The sequence below is a fragment of the Haemorhous mexicanus genome, chromosome 1 (assembly GCF_027477595.1).
Source record: "Haemorhous mexicanus isolate bHaeMex1 chromosome 1, bHaeMex1.pri, whole genome shotgun sequence".
NCBI lineage: Eukaryota > Metazoa > Chordata > Aves > Passeriformes > Fringillidae > Haemorhous > Haemorhous mexicanus.
The window spans coordinates 91,491,245-91,517,566 of record NC_082341.1 but is presented as its reverse complement, the minus strand read 5'-3'; the positions used below and the strand labels follow the sequence as shown (position 1 = coordinate 91,517,566).

The following is a 26,322-nucleotide window of genomic DNA, read 5'->3' as shown; positions in this document are numbered from 1 at the left end:
CATGGAAAACAGGTGCTGCCAAACAGCAGTGCTCTCCCCATCAATGGTGTGATTGAAAAGGAGCCAGCAACTCCTCTTGCAGCTAGGCCAGTGCAGAGGGAAATGCAACACAAGCACACTTCTGTTCAGCAGCTGTGTTTTCTCCCATGTTCACTTGTGGTATTGCTGCAGTGAGGAGTAACATGATCTGGTTAAGTGAAAAAGTGATTTAAGCAGGGTGGGCTTAAACCCAAGGAAAATCTTAACTAAAGCTCCGCAATATGAGCCGTAAATCCTGGCCCTCTGTTGTCTCTTCTTTTTCCTGGTACTGGTTCTACCAGGACCATGGCCAGGACATCTCTGTTCCTTCTAGAAAGCCAGATGGTAACATCATTGAGATGAGGAGGGCATCAGGAATAAGGAAAGAATTGTACCTGGAATTTGAGGGTGCCAGATTTCCAAACATGCAAGTGCAGATTCAGGGACTGGTCTCACACATGAAGTGTGATTTCTCATCTCAGATGTGCTTCCTATGTTTGTGGCTACTGCTTGCTCATGAGTTTTGATCTTTATTGTCTTACATCCCATGGTTCTTGTTTAAATCAAAGTTAATTAAAACTAGAAACAAGAGATTTGTGACAGATTTTTCTGTACCTACCCAAAACACAGGGAAACAACAGAACATTTTCACGTCTTTTACTGAAAAGAAGTAATAGCACTTGACTTGCATTGAGAGTTTCCATGAAACTGTACATGCTATTGCAGAAGAAGGAATTGTTTATAAGACAATTGCGAAGAGACAAAACTTGTGCCTTAGTACTTTTTTAATACAGTTTTGTACTGAGATTCTTAAAATTTGGGTAGTTAAAGATTTATTTTCAAGTATGTAACTATATAAAACATATGATAGATTATCAACAGATTATCATTCTGTCCCAGGTTTATTTTTGTTGGTGTTTTTTTTTTTTTCTTCTGGATCCAGTCTATGACTTAAATTTCCATCAAATGCTGTAAATATCAAGGGACTGGTAGCAGTTGCTCAGATGCATATGCACTGTGTATTCACTCACTTCAGGCAAGATTTAAAACCCCTTGTCATAATTTAATCACTGTGGTTTTGACTTTCTGACTTGTCAGAAATAAAGTTAATGGCAAAACTGACTTTTGTAACTTACACTAAGACTTTGCTATCAGTTTCAGAGAAAAGCTTTTTAAAATATTTTTAAACTCTTTTAGCCTTACCTTCTTCCAAAATTCTGCTTCCTCTCTACTCCAAACTAGCTTCAGCTTTCTTCACCTACAGTTTTAACATTGTCTTAGGCAAAAGGCAAAAAATTAGATTAGAACAGTTAGACACTAATCCCTCTCCTTTAAAGCACTACAATTTTTTTACTTTTGATCCCACTTGTAATGAAAAACCCATTACATCCATTTTATACAGCAGTTTTCCAAAGTTTTGTGCATCCTGTGGGGGTTATTTAATATAATATTTTATGCCCAAATAGTTTAAAAATTTCTACCATTCTTCAGTCTCACACTGCAATATTCATAGATGAGAAAAAATGCATACTTCTGCTTTTTGAGTTTTAATCAGCTTTGCAAGGATTTTTGTCTTACATTGTATTTCACTCCTACAGGCATAAATCCTGTCCTAACAAGACAATGTTGCTGTATGCTATCAATTTTCTGAGCAGAAGAGATTCTCTGAAACTAGGAGTGTTTTGTCAAATTGTTTTCTCTTAGTACCTGAAGTATCAGTTTTAATTCAGGAAACTCTTAGAGAAGTGTATTTAATGATATGCACAAATACAATGCTGTGCTTATGTATAAACACTTTTGTGCTCTGGTTGAACTTTGCCACAAAACTTTATTCCAGAGCTGTCTGTCAGGTGTATTATATAACTGCTCTATATTAATTATTAAATACTTTATTATTTGGAGTAATTATATTTTAATGGCTGTAGCTTTCCATGGCAGGGTTTTTCTCTCAATGCTAGTCTGCCTCCTGTCTCTATTCAAACTCCAGATGAAGAAATAAAAGGAAAAACAAGTCAGAATTTAAAATGAAACAGCACAACGATGACGTATACCATATTTTAAGAAAATTTTCAAAGCAATCATCAAAGATAAAATCAATGGGTTTCAGTTTAAAACTGTTCTTTGTATCTTAGACAGTCTTCTTCAGCAATTTCTCTGCTCATAGTAAAACATGTTGTTCCTAATTAGTGCTCAAAGGAAATCACTGTTGGACCTTTCTCCTCCTTTTTTTTATTTTTTTTCCTGTGGATTAGTACAAAGAGATTACTCAAAACAGGTTAAAACAAGTGGAGGTTTGCTGAAGCAGCAGAAAAAAGAAGTTATTCCTCTGGAACTTTGACTTTTATCCAGTTCCAGTTGGAGTGGTTTCTTTGTCTTGAGCGTAGGATCAGCTCACAGGTAAAAAAACCCCCAAATCTGACCAAACCAAAATAGTTTTCTTAATGAGTTTTCTTTTGCAAAGATTATTATTTTTGAAGGGTTTTCCCCCACGTAACTTTTACCATCTTTAGATTTTAAAATGAAAAATAATGAAATAGTAGTGGTGATAAATTTTGTAATTCAAGACTACATTTCATCCTACTAAAATGTACCCATAGGATACAGTGGAAGTCAAACAACTCTATCAATATGAAAGGTGTGGATCAGGGTGGACTAAATTCTGAATTGCCCATTATCTTAGGTTTCAAAACTGCTTTGGTCTCATGCTGATGTACAATCCACATATATTTACATTAAAAAATGAAAAAGCATAAAGTGGAAATTAATAGAGTGAGAAATATCCTTGTAGGGGTCTGCAGGGCAGGGCTGCCACACAAAACATTTCAGATGCTGTTGTTTGAAGCCCCACCACTCCTTTTGTAGGTAGCAGCCTCTCGTGAGTGTGTTCCATCTTCTGGATCTTTCTCTTAAAGCCTGTGAGAGCTGAGTGGGTCATGGTCATGTTTTCTCCTCTTGCAGTGTTTGAGGTCATGGGGCTTCACAGCCTCACCACCTGCACCCCTCAGCCAGTGCCCCAGGCTCTGGGTCTCTCACATGTCTTTACATGTCTTTACACTCCCACAGCATCCCTCCTCCTGGTGAGTAACCCAAACTTTCCAAACTTCTCAGGTGGCCTCATGGGGACAGACAAGAAAAATAGATTTTGAAGAGGAATTTCCCAGCAGCCACGACTACTAAAATGCATCTCTGCCCATGGCAGGGGGTTGGAACCAGATGATCTTTAAGGACCCTTCCCATGCTTCTAAAACACTGAAATTTGCAGGCAGGCCAACACTTTCCTCACTCAAAGAATCGTGCAGTTCTTGGGTTAGACAGGCATCCTGGCATTGTGTAACACTTCTTGTTGTCTCACTCCCTAGAGTGCAGTCCCTAATTGTAGCAGAGACAAGCCTGTCCCTTATGGGAACAGAGCATACCTCCCTGAGGACAGGGAAATCCAATCTGTGATCCCATGTGACTTTTGCATGAGGAGCTGATTGTCAGGGGAAGGCTAGAGCTGGAAAATCTCAGTCTCTGGCTTTTGGTGGAGAGTGACAGCTCTCTTGTTCATTTCAGCAGCAGAAACTGAAACAGTGATCTAGGGGGGGTATTGCTACTTGGGGGCCTTCGTAGTCTCCCCTGTATCTCAGTAAGTGTTCATTTGTAGTTGCAGATTACAGCACAAGTGGGCTTTTTGTTGCCCTAAAGTTTTTCCTGAATTATTCCCCTACAAGTCCTGAATAAAGTATTTGGAATAAACCAGCCTGGATAACTCAAAACTGCATTTCTTGTACGGGAAAAAAGCTTTGGCAGCTACTGTACAAATCATTAGACAGGAAAGAGCATAGAATTTGCAGATTTGTATGAATCTCCACTGCTTCAACTCCCTTATTTTGTATCTTAGGATGAGGACAGTGGGAATTCTGCCTTTGGGTTTGACCCTGAATCATGAAGAATGCTCTTCATGAGCTGCAGTGTTTTCACAGGCCGCCTGGTGTAATGGCAAGAACAGTTATTCAAGGACATAATGAGTAGCTGAGATCTAACGCACATAATATGCACAGCAGCTGCTGCTCTCCTGCGTTTTCAGGCTTGGTCGCTGTGAAACTACAACCTTTAAATAACACCCTCTTAACTCTCTCAAAGTTTAAGGACGCAGTACATAAGGAATAAGCCAGAGCATCTTGGTTTAGGGCCTCTCAGCTGGAGCAGAGCAGGCACAGTGTCTGGATGGCTGCTCAGCATGTGCTGAGCCTTCCTCTGCCAGGGGCGGGAGGGGGAACACAGCCCTGACAGAAGGTGGGGGAAGGCCCTAATTATATAATCATAGGTATGCATCCAAATGTGCCAAAATGGAGTTTATGTTTCTTCCCTGCATGGTGTGGGATCACCAGAAAGCAGGCATGCCTTGCAAAGTGAAGGGAAAACAGCCTTGCTGGGAGGCGTGATTGCTGGCGTGATCCTTTGGCCAAGCACACATCTTCTGCTCTGGGGGACATTTTTATTTCTGCCATGTTGTGCACTTAAAGTTTGCTTATCATTTAAGTTAGCAAGGGCTAACCAGCCCTCAAAAGGAGAACTGCATCATGTAGCTCATCCTGTACGTCTGAGCAGCCACTGGCAGAGACTTAGCAGCCGTGTGCAGGTCAGCTGAAGCTGCCCACAGGCCAGGGCTACTGTCAAGCTGTTATGCTTTGCATCACCACACTGACAACAAGAGCCTCTCTGGGAAAAGGTGACCACATCAGGCTTTCTAAGTAACTGACTTGGGTTTTAAAATTTGTTTTGTCTACTGCAAAAAATCATTGCTATTCCACATTGAATTTAGAATTTCAGTTACATACGTAATAGGCTTAGGTAGTTGTAGCAAAACATTTCTTTTGGGCATGCACAAGAAAATCAAATTAAATGCTAGAATATCAAGCATACCAGAGGAGGAAAAGGTCACCTTGATGTCCTTTCTCATTCAATCAGAATATGTAGCTGGGCTGGAGTCAGGGTCATCCAGGTCCCTGGGGACCCTGTCTTTCCTGTCAGGATATCTTCTATCACATCATCTGTCATGTTTGTATGGAAAGCTTAAATGCTGAGCTAGCAGATGGAAACTGGGATTAGGTCAGTCTTGGGTGTCTTGATTTTTAAGCTGCGGGTGTACTTTACCCTGGTAAGTCAGAAAAGACTGGCAGCAGTGCTATGCCCAGATTTTTCTTCCCTAAATGACACTGCTTGATGGATTTGATTTAAATTCGTGGGTAACTTTTGGCGTAACTGAAAAAAAAAAAAATCTGGTAATTTCATAATGATTCAAATCTTTCTTTTGCCAGACTATCCTGATAGTGCACACTGTGCTTCTTCAGACTGAGTTTCCAGGACACCAGGGACATAATAATTGCATTTATTCTCCTTGGATAAAAGATGTGGATACACTAATGCTCTGTCATCTTGGGTTTCTTTGGAAACACCATAGATTTTGAAATGGGTGCACTGCACTCCTGTGGTTTGCTGTCCCTTACTTTTGAATGAGTGCAGTGTCATTGTGTATTTTGAATTCTGTCTCACAGTCTTTGACATTTCAGTGCTCTGAAATCAAGCTCAGGAGGTGAGAGAATGTGGCCACCGCCTCTCTCACTGCCACCTCCCCTCCCTGCATGGTCCTGCCTTCAGTTCTCCCTTTCCCAGAGAGACTCTGACAGATGGAGCTGCTGCTGGGCCCTGGGCTGCTGCCAGGGGGGCTTCTCTGCAGATCAGTAGTATCCATGTCCAAACCTGTCACTGCCTGGATGGCCTTTGCAACCTGGGAAGCTCCTGGGAGTTCTCCTGGGAAGTCAGCCCAAGCTTGCACAGACTGATTCGCACACACACCCCTGTAGAAAATGGACCAGTGTATGACACAACAAGTAATGAAGTTGAGTTATCATTTATTAATAGAGCAAATGTCTTCTCATGATTGCTGCCTGTAGTTTTATATGTACAATGGTATTTCCCATTGTAAATTCTGAGTCAAGAAAAGCCTGCTGGTTTTGGACTCTGCCAGGAAGTAACTCAGGATGATAAATGGTATAAATATCAATTTTTGTAGACCATGCTACATTTAGATAAATATTAATGGTAATAATAATATTAATATAAGACATGTATAATTACACCATTTGATTTTAAAGAATTCTTTATTTTGGCAAATCAAGTCCCAGAATGATGAGGATTTGCATTCTCTGAAAAGCTAATCAAATAAATAAAAGACAATGAACAGTAGAACAGAACAACCCTTGGCTAGACTACGATATTGCAGTTATTGCATATCCATGTATCCTAGATTATAATCATATTATATCCGCTTGAATATTTATTTTTATCTTTTAACTTACTTACTGGAGTTGATTCCAATTACTGACATACATTTCAGGTTATACAGTGTGATATCAGTCAAGATTTTTTGCTACAATTATTAAATCCAAGAAAAAGTGTAATCTCATGTGCAGCAACCTTATTTCAAACTATCAAGGACTTCATTAAGCATCCTAAGAAACAGGAACTTCTATTCAGAAGAATTAATGTAAGCTCTGTTTATTTGCTTCAGCACAACTCTTGTTATGCTTCATGGATGATCTGCCTTAATTTCTTTATATTTGTTTATACCTTTCTCAGTTTCCTGAATGAAAGCTATAATGATGGTGTTAACAATTCACATTTAAAGAAATAATTGTTTTAAACACAGTCTTTTTAAAAATTTCATTATGTAGCTCTTTCTTTGATACATAATATATAAATACTTAATATTTGTAGGTGTTAAATCCATATGAACTATACCACTAAGTTTCCATTCAGAGCTAGCACTCAGTCTAACAAACCAAGTAAGACACAGATGTATAATAAGGAAGGTGAAAACAAAGTTGTAAAAGAATCAGTAAAAATAATTTTTAAAAGCTCATAAAAAATGCAAATTCTTGAAATTTTTATAGAAGAATCTTCTTGGACTGCAAAATTTCTAGATCCTTTTATGAGCTCAGGTTACCTAATGATATTTTATGTGCTCCTTGCTTGCTTTGTCCTTGTGACAAAAGACTATTACTAACATAGTGAAACACACCCAGGGTTAAGACTCCTTAGCTTTTATCCTGACTCTAAGGATACCCTATTTGGCCTTTGTGTGGTCTGACCTTTCTGTCTGTTTTGCTTTATGGATGACTGAAAGATTCATGGCCAGAGAACTGGCTATGAGGAGTAATTATCACTTGTTATATACACTGCTTTCATAACTCAGGATTTCGTTTATGTTGTGTCTATATGTTTCCGAAGCAATGAAATCAACGATTTCATAAATAAAATACATAAATAAATCTTTAAATGAAGGAAATAGCTATGCTGCAGGTAAACATGGAAGTAGCATTTCTTAGGGCAAAACAAATTTTAAAACTTTAATTACAAGGGTAAAAACTGTCACAATTCAAATCCTTGCAAAGGTAACATGTTTTTCTTCCTTGAGTCTTTCTTTTCTGGCAGCTTCTGCTGAAGAATAATCTTCTATCTGACCTGACATTTTCTTCCTTATTTGAACTGTGATTCTTAATCTCAGCATTTTTGTCTTTAAACAAAGAAATGGTTGCCTGCAAGTGAATGAAAAAGGTTTTGCTCATTCATTATTTATAAGCTTCTATTGTGATTTTTTTTTTTAATTGGAAACTTTCAACTGGTGCTGGTTATTGCTGATATGTGATAAGGATAACTGAAAGGCTTCTCAGTCCTGTCTGACAAGGATATATTATGAAAGTTAAGATTCCATTAATTTGGTAAGACTTTCTACATGATCCACAACATGAAATGTTTCAGTATTTATTCTGAAGGAAATTAACTTTCCTGACACCTAGCTTCATTCATTATTGTAAAGGCATTTGAGACAGCATTTCCAGTTATTTGGTAGATGTTCTTTCATGAAATAGCTTTCAAAACTAGCAAGGGCAGGTTAGCAGAGACTTTGCAGGCAATTTGCACAGGATTTATTGGAACATGGTAAGTGTTCTCAGCTTTGGCATCAGTCTTCAGCCTCCAGCTTAAGGTTTTCACTGTTTGTGTTTGGCCAGTCTTCCTTAGGGTGACTTGCTCTCTGAACACTCTTGGCCAGGGGATTGCTGTGGCTCAGTGCAGCACATAATCTCTTCAGGAGCTTTCCCAGGCGGCAATGGAGGGAATGAGAAAGAAGACCTAAGACCTGTCAGTGACAAATGATTGCTAGGTGACTGGCTGTGTAAACTGTTAAAGAAAAGCATTCACTCTTTAAAAGGGAGTGTGAGCAGAAGCTAAATTGGAGAGAGACAAGCCTCAGGACACCATAATGTAATGTGTCAGAGCACCCTTCAATCTCTGCACTGAACCTATCAACGAGTTGCCAATGTCTTGCTAATGGTGAGCTTTAAGACAAGTCAGATGTGTCTTTGAAAGTGTGAGTACTTGTGCAGTGGCATGATTTTTCATTCATGTCTAGGAGACTGATTTGAAATTTGAGATTAAAATCTGTTGTGGTTTAACCCCAGTCAGCAGCCAAACCCCACAGAGCCACTTGGTCACTTGTCCACCAGCAGGACTGGGGAGAGAATTGGCAGGGTAAAAGCATAGAACTCAGGGACTGACACAAAGACAAGACATTTTAATAGGAAAAGCAGAAGCCATGCACACCAGCAAAGCAAAACAAGGAATTCATTCACGCTTTCCTGTGGGTAGGCAGCTGTTCAGCCATTTCCAGGAGAGCACAGCCCCATCACATGTAACATTTACTTGGGAAGACACATGCTGTCATTTCAAGTATCTCCTCCTTTTTCCTTCTTCCCCTGCTTTACATCCTGAGCCTGATGCCATATGGCCTGGAATATCCCTTTGGTCAGCTGAAATCACCTGTCCTGGCTGTGTCTCATCCCAGCCTCCCATTCATCCCAGCCCTTTGCCAACATGGGAGTACAAAAAGCAGAAAGTTCTTTACTCCAAATAAGCTCTCCTCAGCAAGAACAAAACCATCTCTGTATTATCAACTCTGTGTCTAGCAGAAATGCAGAACACAGACCTGTATTAGCCACTGTAAAGAAAATTAACTTTACCCCAGATGAAATCACCAGAAAATCTTCCCAAATTTTAGATCCATTCTCTTCTTCAAGTATTTCAGGTGCCTATGGACTATGCTTAGTTTCACCTGCTGGCAAACTCTTCCAAAATTCTTCTGAGATCTGATGACTAAATATTCCCTATAGCTGCAAACAGTCTTGTGATGCATGAATAAGGAATAATGCTCAGAAACGAAATGGTTCTGTTGTAGGACAAGGTTTAATAATGTTGGTTCCTGAGACAGGCTGCTTGATTATGCAGCAAGATTCTCTAAAAGGCTAAGCATCTAATCACTCCCACTGAATTAGGATGGTTAAGCAAAAGGGGCATCTGGAGGACAGTGGGAGAAGGGATTGTTAAACAGGAAGGTTTAAGGGAGTACAGTGATCATTAACTGTGTGGATGAGCAGGAGAGGTTCTATAAAAAAATTTTTGAAAAGCTTTTCAATGAGGAGTCATGAAGGCAGCACCTTTTTCAGGCATGGTTTTTCAGAACAAACTGAGACCTGGATACTTTTTAGGCTTCCAGCTATATGTAATATTATTTTTCTGCTGCTTCTAAATCAAGCATAGCCTGTGTCCTCTAGATGAGAAACCTCTATGAGCCTTAGTTATCTGGAGAATAGTCCATGCTCAGTTTATTAAATTTACTTTAAAATTTACCTCATATTTGTTGGAAAGTGAATACTCATCACTTGGTCATATTTCTCTTTGTAGTTTGCATGGATTTCTAAGTTTATAAAGAGCTGCAGTGGCATAGCAGTGTTCTTAGTTGTGTCAAGCTATGGTAAGCTATGATGAGCTTTGAAATCCTTAATCTTCATTTGGAGCCATGTGCTTTAGGCACTGCAATGATGTTAGGGCAGACATGTAATTTGGCTTTATGATAGACATAGTAGGAAGGCACCGACATAGTTTTTACATGAATATATCCAAGCAGACATATAGGAGTTAATGAATGAATGTGAATATCAACATACATATTTTTGAAACTTCTTAACCTACAGGGTTTTTTCAGAAAGGCCTTTAAAAGCATAAATTGTACTGGTGCTTATACTGATATAAACATTTTTGTGTTGGCTTAACTGCATCACCCTGAGAGTTATTTGCAGTCAGACTGACATAACTGAGGGTGCTATTAGCTTAGTTATTAGTTAGCTAAGCTATTAGCTAAAACTGAGAGTGTTATTAGATGCAGTGTCATTGGAAGCTAGACAGCATTGTCTACATAAGGGAAAATAAAGGAAATCCATCTGTCCCATCTCTTATGCATTGCAAGTGCATTTCTCTCATCCTTAAACACTTTCAGTAGAAACTGTCTTCATGAGGTGTGAATAAGTACACTTACAAAAATGTGGTGAAAATAGAAATTATGACATGTAGTGAAAGGAACTGAAGCTAAGAATAGTTTCATCTGGAAATTCTCAGTGTAAGTGGATAACAGTCAAACTGGCAATCATAATACTGCTGTGCATTTTGGTAAGTTTGTTTCGTTCAGCTGATATCAGTTGCAGGATTTTTTTTTTTTTTTGCTTTTATTCAACAAGAACATGCAACTACCTGATATGCTTCTGAAAATCCTCTGTACTAACTTTGTGAAATGTGAGCTAATTAATTGAGTCAATTTGTGTGGAGTTGCTTAAAGTGGGCTATAAAATTCTGTAATAAAATATGTAAAGAAAAACATTTCAATATGCCTGTAAGAATATTTCATTCTTTGTTGGCAGAAGGCTTTCATCTTGACCATATAAATAATCTATTCTGTGACAATTAATTAACAATAAAGATTGTTTATAATTCCATGAGAATTATAGGCATAATTTACAGTCACATTTTTCTGGGCCAGTTTTATCTGGGTTGGTTGTTTTTTATACTTTCTTGTCCCTCTGTGAAAGAACAGCTTCAGATTCAAGTTCTGAAATTTCTCTACCTGTGTCATGGTACTGACAAATATTATCTCACAACCCCAGTACAGTTTCCCCCATATTTTTCTTCTGCATTTTACTATGAGCTTCAATACAAGATCTCTATTATGATTACAGAAAGATCTAGTTAAAAATAATAGAAGCCATGCAGAAAGAAGCCAACATCATATTCTGAATATTCTGAAAAGCACTTTGTTGGTGTTTCTTTGAAGGAGTTCTCCTCTCTCCTGTCCTTTTGTTGTTAACGCTCAGAGGTTTGACAGATATGAGCTACATTATACAAATACTATACTCACTTTAATAATTCAGAATTTCCAAAGGCAACTGAAGGGAATGGCATATGGAAAAGTGAGCCTGCAGTCCCATCCTTAGCTGTATTGACTTGTGCAAGAGAGAAGAGAACCACAGTCCTGCCTTCTTGCTTCCTTTAATTAATATTTGGAAGTGGCTTTGTCACTGCTCAGCACTTGTGCTTGAGGATCTGAAAAACCAGCAGCTGTAGTTGTCCTTGCTGGGAGAAAAAAGGATCACAAGAAACCTTTTTGTGTCTTCCCTTCAGCACCCCTGTAATCACACCATAAAATGGATAGTATATCCTTCTTCTCAATAAAAGTATGTTTTATTTCCCTCACAGACTAATTTCCACAGTTGTCACTGCTTTAAGATATCAAATATCTTTATGGCTCTTCTTGACTTCAATAAAGTGTGGCATGTCCTCTATGAACTGTCCTTTCCTGTTGGCAAGGGACAAGGCATTGATCATGTGGTTTCCTTGTAGTTAATATTGGGGGTTTTTCCCCACATTCTTGGGTTGCTAAGTCAAAAAATCTTGCTCTTCTGGCTGCCCTGGAAGCTTGTTGCTCTGAATACTGAGCTCCATTCCTACAAGGGTTGGCTCCTGGTGCCCAGGCTAGCTAGTTATAGTCCAGGCACATTCTCAGTGTTATTTCATCTGTGAAGGAAACCATGTAAGAATATATAAGGGTTGAAAAGAAATGGCATCATCTGTCACACGAAATAATCACAGAAAAGCTTCCTTAATTTCAGTACTGTAATCAGACCACAGATTTACACTGGATTTTGTACATGTTTCTCCTCCTGTTATGTGCTTCCCACATCTCATCTAGTCCCAGTAAACTCTCCATACAGAAATGGTTGCAGAGCAATTACTCATTTCCCTTCTATGCTCATCAGAGCTATGAGGCTTTAGCCTGTTGCTGTGAAGCTGGGGCTAGACCAACACCGAGGTGTGTGTCATCCCCTTTTGCTGTCAGCAGATGCTTTGGACTATCTGGTATCTAATATGCCCACCATTTTTCAATGTGCATCCTGATGTGTTTCTCTCTTCTCTCTAGGCTGTGTTTTGGTGTTTTAGGTCTACAGGCAACAGCTGTCTTGCTACAAATACAAATGGAAGTAGATTGGTTCTGGTTTTAGCATTAACCACTTTAGCTTTTAGATGACTACTGGGAATGTTTTGTTTGTTGAGAATTGATTAGTGTATCTATTTCACTATGAATGTTCAGTCTGTGACAGAAATTATAAACTTATAAACTTATAAAGTATGTGATGCCATGTGGATGGGCTTTGTGCAACTGCTGCTGGACACCAGGGCATTTTGCTTTTACTCCAAACTAGTCTTAGGTCCATCCAAGTGGATCATACTCATTGGAAAGGCAAATGAGTCTTCAGAACTGCAAACTCCAGCTCGTGATGGGTGTGCAGCAGAAGCCTAGGACCCTCTGTCAGATTTGCAGCCCAGTCTAAAATTTCTTGTAGACAATTTTAAAAATGTAACAATAAATACAACAACATAACAATAAAAATAGTAGTTTGTGTTAAGGCAATTTTTGCCTCCTGTGAGCTCTCAGATTGGTATTAGTCAGACTGTAGATTTCACTAAAATGGAGCTAGATGCTCTGTTCAGCAGAGCTGAACAGGCAAAATCACTTTGAGTGAGAAAGGAGAAAAGGTTAATATGGAGCTGTTGGGTGAAATACAGTCTTTCCAAATTTGCCATCTAGCTCAAGATCATCAGCTCCCAAAATCAGTGTCACAAATAAGGTCATGAGCTTAGAATTTAAATGTAAATTGGGTTGTGCATGCCTAGACAGAGAGGCCTGAAAGGAAATTTTTGTCTCTGCTGAGCCAGCTCTTCAAAGAAATCTTTAGGCAATGGTTAAATCTTTAGCCTGTGGTTTGAAGGTCTCATCAAAATGTAAATGTTTTAGTGTAAAAATGATAATTCAGTAAGCTTCTGTACTTCTAAGCCGTACCAAAAGCTCAACAAAAATAGCAGAAAATAATTGATGCCAGATGTTATCAAAAGTGTGGGATAAATGCATGTCGGAGATCCAGGTACAGTGTCTAAGGCAGCAAACAAACAAATTCCTCTATCTGCATACTCTGTTCTGTCAGGTACAAGAAGGCCATAGATATGATGATAGTCCCAAAATACCAGATGAGACTAACTGTAAAATTTAAACTCAAGTGTGCGTTGGCTTTAATTACATAACAGAGTGTGTTTTGCAGTCAGGGTACTAATGAGTTGCTAATTCTCACTCAGAGTAAGAGATTTGATTCCCAGCATATCTGCTAACTGGCCAGTCTGCTCCACACTGGCTGGAGCCTGCCACCATGACTCTCCTGGGAAACACTTCACAAAGCAAGATGTCCTAGTTGTTTAAATGGGAGGGGAATGTGTGATTTAGCTCTGTGTGTTCTCCCAGTAAAAATGTCCTGTGGCATAGTGTGAGCCAGTAAGAAACTCTGTGATCTTTAAGCTGGAGATGACTGTGTCCAATAGACATTTTTTGATTATGTAAATGAGTTCTTAAAAATGCTTTACATTTCTTTCAAGTACCAGAAATGTTTCTTTTAATGATGTTAGCTGTCTGGCATTCTGATTTAATTATTCATGCCTTATTCTTTCATATTTCTTTTCCTTTTGACACACTGTCAAAAAAGAAAAAAATCAGTTAAATAGTTGAGAACATGTGAACTGCCATAAACAATCACTCTTGTTTGTTTCTCTGCAGAACAAAAAGAAGTAAAGGTGGGAGAATACAATGCTGTGGATGACACATTGGTAATAATCAACAACAGCATCAGGTTCCAAGGTAGGAGACAAAACTGGAAAGGGGTCCAGGAGTGATACAGATAGCTCTATGTAGTTTGTAAGACTACATGCTCTTAAAAAACTGTTTTAGGATTTTTAATATCAAATGCTGTGACACTGTAGAAAGTAAAAGGGGAAAAGTGCTTTAAAAAATAGAATTCTGAACAGAAAATTGCTGTGTTTTGATATTGTATACTTGGTTTTTATTCCAATGATAGGGCAAAATCAAATTTTTATGTGTACACAAATGTTCTTTGATATTTCAAGAAGCAGGTTCTTCACCGATGAATAATGTTCTATTTCATCCCCATTTCCTACTCCCCCAGCTCATCTCACCTGAGGGATGCTCTCAAGTTCTGTGTTTGCAGACACGAGGATGAGGTAGTTGTTTTTCTTTGGGAGGTATCTGGTAGGTAGTTAGAAAATAGGTTTTCAAGACACCAAGGCTGGCTTTAACATGGCCCATGGGAAACAGGGCCAGGGAGGGTTTTCAGACCAGCAGCACTCTGAAGATCCACAGCAGGCATATAGCATTTCTTGCTGTATCTTCCTGCCATTTTTATCCCATGCTGCTCCAACATAACATGGGGACTTGCTTGGCCCTCAAGCAGCTGGAGTGCAAGCATACCCATGGTTTCAAGAGCCCGTGGTCAATGCAGCCAGGTGTGAGCTGAAATGAGTTTTAAGGGTGTGTCGTGTTGAATATAGGTGTATACCTTCTTTTCAAAGCTAAATTTTAAGATTTAATCTTCAGCTCTGCTATGGTGCAGTTCAGTGAGAGAAAGTGAAGTTGACTTTGTGAGTGCTGTGTGGTTTTCCCCTGGGATTGGTGAGGTGGATGATCATCAAGCTGTTGTACTGTTGTACTCTACTACACCTTTCTCCAATGTCCCAACACCCGAGGATTGCATGAGCATGGGCGGAGTTTCACTGCAGTGATCTAATTCATGACTACTTGTCCATCTGCTGGAGCTGTCCACCCTTCCTTTTGATATCCCTTGCTGGACTTAAAAGAGCACAAATAAACAAACTTCTCACATGTCTCTGGGGAACGAAGCTTTGGAAATGAAGAGTGCAGAATCTGTCCCGGTTGCCAAAGTCTGGGAAGCAGCAGATTATTTTTGCTGCAAGGAGGAACTAATGATGTGGTTTAATATTGATTCAGTCCATTAATTTCCAGAGAATATATGCAGGATGAATCAAGTTACAGGAGACAGCATTTGTTCATAACTTTTCGCCTTTACAGACAGCATATGATGGGGAAAAGTCTCTGTACAGTCTTTTTTCAGGACAAGACTGCTAGGTCTTCTTCTGACCACATCTGAAGGTGGTCTTACCACCCATAACCTGTCTTATGGTAGTCTTAAGATGTATTATGTGACTCACAGTGAATCTTTTCCTTTGACTCATCTTAGCTTTTCATTGAGACAGTTGGATATTCAGTGTCGAGGACACTGACTTCCAGTCAATGGATGCCTAGTAACTTTAAGTATTCTAAATAGCGAGTAGTAGAAATGTTCCTGTTTCAACCATTTGATAAAATTCCACAGCAACAGAAAGCAACAGGATTGAATGGCCAGTGCACAAAAAAGTAAATTTTGTTGACTCACTGTGTGTTTATATATTTAATAAATACAAACCATCAATATACTCTGTAGAGTGTAGAAACAGTAGGGTGAAATTTTATTTTTTCGTGTTAGTTCTTTTAAATCAGGCATGTATTTTATTGGTTTTTTGGCTTGCTACTTGTCTAATTTTATGAATTTCCATGGACTGTAAATACATGCAATGTGGAGGGAAAGAGGAAAATCTCAGGTATTTTTCTACAGTATAAAATCAACAAATGGACCCTTCACTGTCACTTTTTTGAAAGCATCTAAAGGAATTTTTTTTTCTGAAAAGTTGGGCATAAAGGCCAAAGGATAGCAAGTTTCCATGGTCTGAATCCTTTCAACTTAACTCTTAAAGGTAAAGCTATTTTATTGTGTAAATCCCTGAATGTTCTTTTAGGTGCAAGGCAGAAGAGTGGATGTAAAATTTAGCCATGGCAGCTGCTAGTCAGGTACTCACAGCTCTGCTTCTGGAGCTGTGCTGTGGAAGGAGCTTCTCAGCCTTGTGGCCCTTGCAGTCCCCTCGGAGAGACGATGCGAAAGGACAGGCTCAGGAACTGCAGGGCACACAAATCTGTTTCTGGAGGAAGACAGTGATGCAAAAGGCCTTTTGCCAATCTCCTGCACCAAGGAAAAAATTAGTAAGCAGGTGAAATGGAGTGTGGGAATATTGGGATGCAGAGCTTCATTGCAGTTGTTGGAAAGTGATTCTCCTCATTAAACCAAGAAGCCTTTATTTAGTTGAAGCTGACTATCGATGAAGTACACAGCTTTAAACATAGTTTTTAAGTTCAGACATTCAAATCCACATCTGCAAAGTGGATCTGTCCCTATAAAACTTTTGCTATGCATTTTCCCATATTGTTCCCTTCTATGGAATCCTGAGGGCACCAACAACTCTCCCTTCCCTCCTCCCAGGGCTTCCCCCACCACGCCCACAGCCCAGAAGCACATTTCATCCCCAGGGCCATCAATCCCTGTCCCAGTTATGCTGCACTAAGGCTTATCTCCAGACAGGCTGTTAGAATTTGCTCTGGCAACAGCAGTGGGCACAGAAATGATGCTTTCTGTTTTCTACTCATTGCTCTGTCAATTGTTTCAGGAAAGCATAACCTCCCGGTAAAATTTACACTCAAAGTATGCATTTTAAAGTTCATTTACTTTAAAATTAGGCTGGTTAGCATGTATGGGGTTCTGCACCGGGGTATGGTTGTGTCTTTTCTTCCAAAGAGGATATTTACCTGCCCCAGAAATGCAAATCTTCATGTCAATCAATGTGACTAACATATGTCTGTCAAAGTCAATGATTTCATCAGCTACTGATGTGGTTCACAGTCGCTAAGTGTGCTAATTCAAGGTAGAGAACTTAGGTGAGGCAAAGTTTATTGCAGAAATTCTACATCTGGTTGAGCTTTAGCCTTTTTTTTTTTCTTCATGTAATTCTAGGAGTCGAGCCTCCGAAGGACAAAACAATTATACAAGAGGAGCTGCGCAAAATCTCCCTGCCTCTCTACAGCATCCTCTCTGCCCTCACAATCCTAGGAATGATCATGGCCAGTGCTTTCTTGTTCTTTAACATCAAAAACAGGAATCAGAAGTAAGACATTCATGTTACTGCTGTCACAAATTCTTTTGTATTTAATGCTGTGTTTGTAGAACCAGTCATGTAAATATATCTATCTACATATACACATAAGGAAAATGTGGAACTGTGGAAAGGTGGTATTTTGGATCTATTTAATTGAAATCCCTGGGTAATATACTCACATTGAAACAGACTGTATTTAAATTCTTTTATACTGTCTGAAAAGTGTAATTTACTATTTTATGTTTGACTGTCTGCTAATAACATTAACCCTAGCTAATTAATCCATCAGTAAAAGAGGGGGTCCTTTTACTAAGCATTCAACAACCTGAAACAATGCTAAACTGTATAAAATAGCAAATACTGTGCATGCCTTTAGATTTCATGAAATTCTAGAAGAGTTATCTCTTTGTCTGGTTACAAAAAGCTCTTCTTTATTGCTCTAGTAGCCTAGCAGTAATAATTTCCTCTTTAATGCACTATCACCTTTTGTCCATAGACTAATAAAGATGTCCAGTCCCTACATGAACAACCTTATTATCCTTGGAGGGATGCTTTCTTATGCATCTATTTTTCTTTTTGGTCTTGATGGATCCTTCGTCTCCGAAAAGACATTTGAGACACTTTGCACAGTAAGTAATTCCATATATTCTAGTTCAATTCTTGTTGAATTCAGTCTTACAGGAAACAGAAAATGCAAACAGAAAAGTTCAGTAGTTGGATGTGTCATTCCATTAAATCACTGATTCTCATAGCTCTTTCCTGGGATATTATCTAGGACCAAATTCTAAACATGTACAAAGCTTCATTGTGGTGGTGGTGGTTGTTGCTGTTGTTCTTATTGTTGTTGTTGTTATTATTGTTACTGGTTTTTATAGAAAATTTCAAATGCATTGGGATTTAACCTCAGACTGAAAGGGTAGATGTATATTCTTGTTTTGAAGTCTTATCTAGGAAGATTATTTACTAAAGATGATTTTTGTGTTTGTAGCAGGACAACTTGTAATACCTGTGAAGCTACTTCTTTATACATTCCATATTATTTTAAACTACATGGCTGCTGCTTCTCTAGATCTCTTTAGTCAGTCTCTTTGGCCGATTCTCCAAAGATTTCTACTGCTATTTTCATGCTATGTTATAAATTCTCGCAAGCCTAGGATCCCTATAGAATACATTCTAGTTAAAACAAACAACTCTGAAACCAAATTAAATGTGTCCACCTAGAAACCTGTCATAATTGTTTGATGTAATATGCACTTATTCTGACTTACAGATGTCTTTTCAAAGAAAGGGATAGGATACTCCTTTCAGAAGCAGTGCAAAACAGCATTTAAATTTATCCAATATCTTCTCAAAAAATTCTAAGACTTGACTTGCTGCCTAAAAATATCATACTTAGGAGTACCTTCACTATCATTTTGATTCTTCTTCATGTCTCTTGAAAGTTGCAATTCACAGCACCTGTTGTTTTTAGGAGTCTGAATTTCTGACATCATAGCTAGCAAGAGAGAAATTTTACTTCAAAAGGACAATTCAAAACATGAAAGTTGGATACCTAGGGCTGCTTGATGCAAGTACATCCCAATATGTCAACTGAAGCCCTCCATACTGACTAGAATCCTTATAGAAGTGAAACACCATGTGATCTTTTTAGTTAGACCATTTCAAAACACTGGAGATTCCATAGCACATGCCAAGATGGGCTAGAAGACATACGATGGATGAAGGGATAGGGAAAGTCTTACCTTCCCTAGCTGGGCCTGGACACAGCTGTATTTCAGACACTTCAACTTTAGGAGCTTAGGAAAGGAGACATTAGGAAAATTTTAGGAAAGGAGAAGGAAAGTATCCAGTCTTCCTACAAGTAGAGCTCTAATTCTCAGTACAGCTAGTAGAAAGTGATGCTTTAAAGATTTAAAAAGGATGATCCTGTTCACCTCTCACAACTATTCTATAACTCTGTGAATACAATGGGGCCAGTAAGAAGTAGAAGATGATATAATCCATTTTTTATTCAGGATTTATGTCCTTTTTTGTGAAATAGCTTCTGATGGAGCAGAAGTGTCATTAGGAATTCATTGTTGATGTCAATCCCCATTCTTTTGTCACCTCCATTGCAGAAGGATCTAGTGGCATGGGACGCAATTTTTTAGTCTTGATGTCTGCTCAGTCTTGAGGGGCTTGTATCCAGAGCTCCTGAGTTCCCTGACAGGCTGCAGGCCATTGTATGACTGGGCTACAGCCCTTCTCTGGAAGCAGCCATGCACTGCTGAACAGAAGGAAAGTGGGAACCAGAGGTACTTACCAGCATCTAGCTGTTCTAGGAAACAGATTTCCAACCAAATGTAGCTATATAAGACTAAATGAGACTAAATTTGAGTCCTGTTTTACATGTGAAACAGCTCAGCCTTAACTCTGAAAAATGAACCAATGTCCAAAATCCTGTGCCTTTGAGCTAGAACATTTCTTCTGATTTTTCTCTAATCTGCCTCTCAAAATGTAATCACTAGTCTAATTTTCTAAATGCAACAAAATTTAACTGTGGGCTGCTTATTTTGTCGAATTCTATCTATCTCTTCCTTTTATTCCAATTTGTATCTGAAACAATATGTTAGGTCTGTGTGTCTGCTATAGAGGGGTAGATCTTCACTTGAGTGAAACGCTTAGTTGACTTAGGTGACCAATAAAAGAAAGGGGTGGGGGAGAATGCTGTGTCCTAAAGCATTCTTTGATCAAGAAATATCACCTCATGCCTTAAGCAGAGATTTAATATTTATTTTCTTTTACATAGTTAAATGCTGTATAAACAGAGCAGAGTCTGAGATTTCTCCACAGTCTTGGCTTTCCAGGTTTTCAGTCCAGTACAGAAGCATTTCTGATTGAGTTTTCCTGTGCATGGCTTCTGATGTATCTCATGAACCTCAGCTCTGTCATCAATTAATACTGTAGTCATAGATGCAGCAAATCCTTCAGTAGCCACCCATTAGAAGGTTTTTCTCCAGCATCCTACTCATTAAAACAATATTTTAAAATTTTTCCTCCAATTATATTATTTTGAATGGGTTAGCTTATGCTTCTCTTAAATATCATCTCTACATGGATACCATTCACTGTGGCAGTGCACTTTTACTGTATCTAGAAAACTCTGAATTAGTGCTGGGAAATTCATAAATATGGGAGGCAAACACACTTACCTGTTGAATAACTCTTTTCTCTCTCCTCCTCTCTTCAAAACATCCATCAAAGTGCTGGATACCGAGTATACCTTTGGCTCCATGTCACAAACATCCCTATTCCCATGTGGGCAATATGCTTAGTGGTTTCATAAGGTCTGCTTTCAGGTACAAGTGCTTATAGGATCAGGCCAGGACAAATCTGTCTTCATCATCACCCTTGAAATGCATGATTTTTTTTATTCATTCTAGCCATGCGAGATTAGTTTAAAATTCCCATTTTATTTCAGACTGTGGCTAAGTCTCTAAAAAAAGCAGTTACAATTGGGAACAATCATAAAAAGCCATTGAGGTAGGTCGTCAGGGTGTAACAGCTGTATCTCAGACACAGAGAAGAGCCTTATGTCAATGAAAGGAGATACTATTTTGGAAGGGAAGTTAAAGTTTTCATTCAAGTTTTATAAGCACATGCAAGGCTATAAATCTGTTAGTAGTGTTATCCCCTGTCTAAACCAAGTAATCATCCTCGTTGTCTTCTGTATTTCAGAAGTGATGAGGTCTTACCAGAGCAGCAGTATATACACAGTAGCCAGTGTACTTAATTGGATATGTTATATATGGTCTCTGTTTAATATTCTGACAATTTTTGGCAAACTTAAAGGAGGTTCTTAAAACTTCTGTGTTTACTAAGGTGTTCCTACCACAGCAAGGGGATTGCAAATAGGTGGTCTTTAAGGTATTTTACAATCCAGGCCATTCTATCATTCTGTCCTCACAAATTCAGGAAACATGGTTTCCAGATTGTTGGTATTACATTCAACTCTGTTGGATTTGTTTCCTCTATAGCACGTTGCTTGTAGTGCTGTTTGGAAGGTGAAATGCTTTGCAACATCAGCTCTTTTTTTACTTTTCAACAATTTATGCCTGTATGTGGCATATGCCCAATGCTGTAATATTCCAAGGACGCTGACACATGACCCAAAATTACACCAGTAACACCTGAAAGGTTCAAAGGATTTATTTACTAAGTTGTACTACCAGTTTTCCACTCTGTAAGGCACTGGGTGTAGGAGGAGGTGGTCTATAAGTTATTGTGCTGAAACATAGAAACAAGTGCTGCGTGAAGTTAAGAGTCAGCAAGCACTTTAAACAAATAGTAAAATAATTTGCTGAATAAGGGTATTATATTAGTCTTTAAAATTATAAAATGTGGACTCCGTGACAGAGTGATAGAGTGGATAATTGGTTCCCAAACACACTCATTTTTATCTTGGTATGCCTATTTTCTATGGAAAGGTAATCAAGTATATTTAAATATGTAATAATTCTGTTGTTTTCACAGTAAGAACTCATAATAGTAAATGTAACATACTTTAGTTCCATGTCAGAATTAAAGCTCAGGTATCATATTTTATAACTTCAATTACATGGAATTAAAATTATCTGGACAGTGAGTTCTGAGAAAGTGGTCAGTGTATTACTGAAGCATTAGATAATGTCTTACTTAATAGCAACTTTATTGGTTGCACAGAAAAAGAAATACAATATTTCATTACATCCATATCTATGCCAAAGTACAAAGTATTTTAGAGAGAGAGAGAGAGAAGGAGAATGATTTATCTTTGTTTTTAATCTCAAAACCACCGTGGTATCATAGCAAAAAAGAAAAAAAATGAAGTTAGAAATAAGGGTGTGAAATAATGCGATGTGATGCCAACTGGAAAAATGCAAGCAAGTGGAAGCATATTTGAAAGCAGTCATTATATGGAAGAGAGATACTCAAAATTAGCAATGCTAGTGACATATCCTATGAATAGAGTTTAAAGTGACATACTAAATAGAGATACTTTAAGTAGCGAGAATATTAGATGCGATCATAACGTTTAGACTTCTGTAATACACTCCACTGAGAATTTCATGATTTACATTTAAGATGAGTAATGTCTTTCCAAGTTGGAACTGCTATTGAATAAAAAACTACTATGGTCCTGAGGACAACCATTGTCTTCTCTGTTGAGCATCTTCCTCAAATAAGTAAATCTAATTATTAAGTTTGGGCTGAAGATGTTTAAAGTACTCCACGTTGCTCTCACCCATAGTTCCACAAAAAAGGCCTGGTTCATTAGGTAGTAGTAGAATGAACAGCTCTGCTCCTCAGTCTTGGTAGTTGTGATGTGCAGCAGGACTTTCTCCTGGGGAGTGTGCTGCACTGGGTCATTGCAGTGCTTGAGAAAGGGCAAATATCTGTCTTGAATAATTGAATATAGGGTTCATGTTTGATTGGAGATACGTTTTCTGCAGATAGAAATTGCCTTTCAATATCCTTTACAATCCAAAGTATTGTGCAAGGGTGTCACATAAAATATAAGAGGATTTAAGTCTTGCAATTTGCACAGGCACTAAAATAAAGCATGCTTTGTCTTGTTCATCTCACTAGTTAGTATTGTTTATATGAATTGCCAAAGATAGACAGAGGTTCTGTGATTTCAGCTGATCTCACTGAGCCTAGTCAATGTTTTGGCTTGGATAAGTTAAAAAAAAAAAGGCATGAAGGTTTTTGCACACTGCAGGCTATGCTCAGGCTCTTAGATTTCAGTTTCTTGCTCTCGGCCATGGTGTGGACCTTTGGAAACATTCTTTGCACAGAAAGAAGAAACCAAACAGTTTCAGAAAGACAGAAAGAGATAAGGAGAGAGTACAGACCACTGACAAAGTCCATCTCACTACTACAGTGTGTGTGTGACTACCCAGAATTTGTGTTTTTCTCAGAAAAACATCTTGAGGACATGTGTATTCATGGCAACAGTAGATGTTGTAGACCTTATATCTTCTCAAAAGAGCATTTTAAAATGTGACCTTTAAATGTATCCAGACATTCAGATGCACTTAGCGTTTTCAACCAGTATTATTCTTAATTATAGGTCATGAACATTTTTGACTCTGTGCCTTGCAACAACGTGTAGGGCAGGGTTTTTTTTCCTTTTTACTGTTTCTTATTTAATATTCTTATATCTGCCATGCTGGGGGAACAGCTAGGCAAGGTGGAACTCCATAGTCCACATTTCACCCTTTCTAGGGAAATCCTGAACCTCTGAAGGGTGGGGATTGCCATGTGATGTAAGAGTAGAGAGGCATCCTGAAAAACACATCAGCTGGAGACTTACAGACTGTAGTGAGGAACAGGGAGGAAAAGACCCTTGTGAGCTGTTGTGGATTGGGTTCCTAGGGTTGGAAGCAGGCTGCAGGGTGAGGGGAATGGTGGGCAGTGGTGGGCTAAAACTCCAAAAACTGGCTGAGTGTGGGTCTAAAAGGAGGGACTTGCCTCTAATAGTGAAGCAGGGAGAGGGAGATGTATGAACCTTCTGTCTTTTTATTTATTTCTGCTTTTTCTTTACTTGTCGCTCTGCATTTCCTTGTTTAACCAATTCTGAGGCAACAGACTGAAAGGAAAACATGTAGGCAGCGCCACCACTAAAGCTGTGGTTTTCTCTCTGGGCAAGAGGCTCTTGGACAAGACCCTGTACTACCAAATAGCATGTGGCCTTGATATTTGGATAGTAGTTGATGAAATGATCTTATTCATGCCCTTTATGCTCTTCAGGCATTCCCCAAAACACAGGGTTTTGTTCTGGTTTGTTGTAGGATTATCTTTTTTTTGGTGGGGGGGGGGGGGGGGTGGATGGGACGTTTCCTGTCTTTAGACTTTATATTTGCCTAATCCTTTTGCTCAAATTGTTTAGTTTGGGCCAGGAATTTAAAAGAAAATCCAACAGACAGACACTCAACTTCTATTGAACTGCAAAAGGATTCAGACCTCTAATCTATTTCTTTGTCTCTGGAAACCAGAGCCTTTGTTTGTGTTTTTCCTCTGGCCTTTTTAATTTTGTGTGTACTCTTCAGTTTATTTCCTACTTAATTGTTTAGCTGTTAATTTTAATCTTCCTTTTCTGTATAATCACTTCCATAATTGTTCTCGCTGTCGTTCAGTCTGAGACTGATCTCACTCCTATTTAATTCAACAGCAGTTCTGTTACTGAGTTTAACATGAGCCTGATCAGCTTCTATTTTAGTAAATGACATTTTCTTGAGGGTAAAGAAAAAAAAGTACAGACAAAAGTTATAAGGCTGAATAGATCCTAGAAACAAAGTTATGTCATATACTGAAGCAAATACAGCACAACCTTGCCAGAGATTTATTAAGGTAATATTTTTAGAATGTTTTCCTCTCCTTCAGCAGAAACAGCAGACAGTTTTTAGAGCCTCCTTATAGAAACAGGAGAAATGATAACATCTTTTACACTACCCATAGATTAACTCTGAAAAATGATCTAAAGGGTATTAAGAAATCACTACAGGAGATCTCACAGCATGCAATGAACCTCTGTATTTAATTTATGTGAAAACAGCAGGATTCAATTCTCTAACATTATTGCCACTTATGTTTTACAGAAATCTGTGCTAGTGCCACACAAATTCTAAAAAAAAAGAGGTAAAAGTCATAAAAATTTGTCAAAAATGTCTGATAGAAATGAGAAAAGTATAATTCAAAGGGATGAACTCATTCTTTGGAGTCTGTTTGTGTTCACACAGTCAATTTTGCCATCATTAATAGAAGCAGAGCCATAACCCAGAGAAAACTTGTTGAGATTACACATTTTTGTTCATCATGATTATCCATTATGCCCCCAGTTTTCCAAGAAAAATAGGAGGTGCTTAATTTCCAACTCCTGCATACTCCACAGAAATCAATGCATTTGTCCGCTTAAAGACAATTGTGCTCTCCAGGGCTAAATGCACAGAATGGTTTATTTTCACATTTGTTCCTTTTAAGTACCTAAATCTAGTACTGAGATGCCACCAAGCTGCTCAACAGTGATGTTCAGCTGCAGCCTAACCCTGTGGGAACTGCAGCTTCTACCCAGGGTGTGTGTAGATCTGGTTCATTATTGATATTCCTTAAGTGAATCTGTCCAAGTCTAATAAACAAAGCTGGACAGCAGAGTGTCAAGTCCTACAAGAGAAAGAATTGCAATTTTTATTAAAAAAAAATTAACATCTTGAGGTGGGGAAAAGTATGTTTGCAAGGATCTTAAACCTGAGTGATTCCTCTGCAGAAGTATAATTTAAATGTTTTACTAACTGAGGGAGTTCTTAACCAAGCAGTTTCACTATGCCATTGTTCAAACAAAAACAAAAATCAAAATTTAAAACAAAAAGTCACCTAGAGAATTGATAAGAAGTTTGAAGCTTTTAACACAACACATGAAGGTTCTTTGTGCTGATACTTGGGTTTTTTCTTCATCACACTGAATCTTTAATCCCATCTTCTTTTTTCACTTGAGATTGGCAGACTGGATTAACATAGCATTAACAAAGCTGCAACATGAAAACCCAAAGTGTGTAGTGCATTCAGTTCAGGTGGTTATATGTTTTTCTTTCAATGTAACAAAGCAGTAAAATACATCACTTGCTTGATCAGTGGATCTTCCTTCACTTGCGTTGGCATTTTCATGAACGCAAGACCTTCCCAGGCATTCCTTGCTAGACTGTAACTGTGTGGGCTTCTGAATGCATTGGCTGTGGTGCTCAAATAAATGTAAATAATGGAACTTCTTGAAAAATGAAAGTTTTAACTTTTCATGAATTCAGGTATTTTTCCAAGATAGCCTTACTTTATGATTTTATTGTCATTTGAATTGTAATTATATAAAATAAAATATTTTAAACTAATTCAAATAATATTGTTTACCTGAAAGTTAGCAAAACCTAAAATGGTGAGTTTATTTGTAAGCTTCATTCTTAGAATAGATAAACAGAGGTTTTT

At 38.3% G+C, this 26,322-nt stretch overlaps 1 protein-coding gene across 1 annotated transcript in view; it reads left to right on the top strand.

Annotated features, from left to right (window-relative positions):
• The first annotated feature begins 13,351 nt into the window (after positions 1-13,351).
• The window catches only part of LOC132325328 (gamma-aminobutyric acid type B receptor subunit 2-like), a 33,750-nt gene continuing 20,779 nt past the window's right edge, over positions 13,352-26,322 (top strand). The window contains exons 1-4 of the mRNA XM_059842556.1: positions 13,352-13,370; positions 14,051-14,131; positions 17,187-17,337; positions 17,825-17,957. Of these exons, the coding sequence (XP_059698539.1) occupies positions 13,352-13,370; positions 14,051-14,131; positions 17,187-17,337; positions 17,825-17,957 (384 nt within the window). The remainder of the gene's footprint in view (positions 13,371-14,050; positions 14,132-17,186; positions 17,338-17,824; positions 17,958-26,322) is intronic.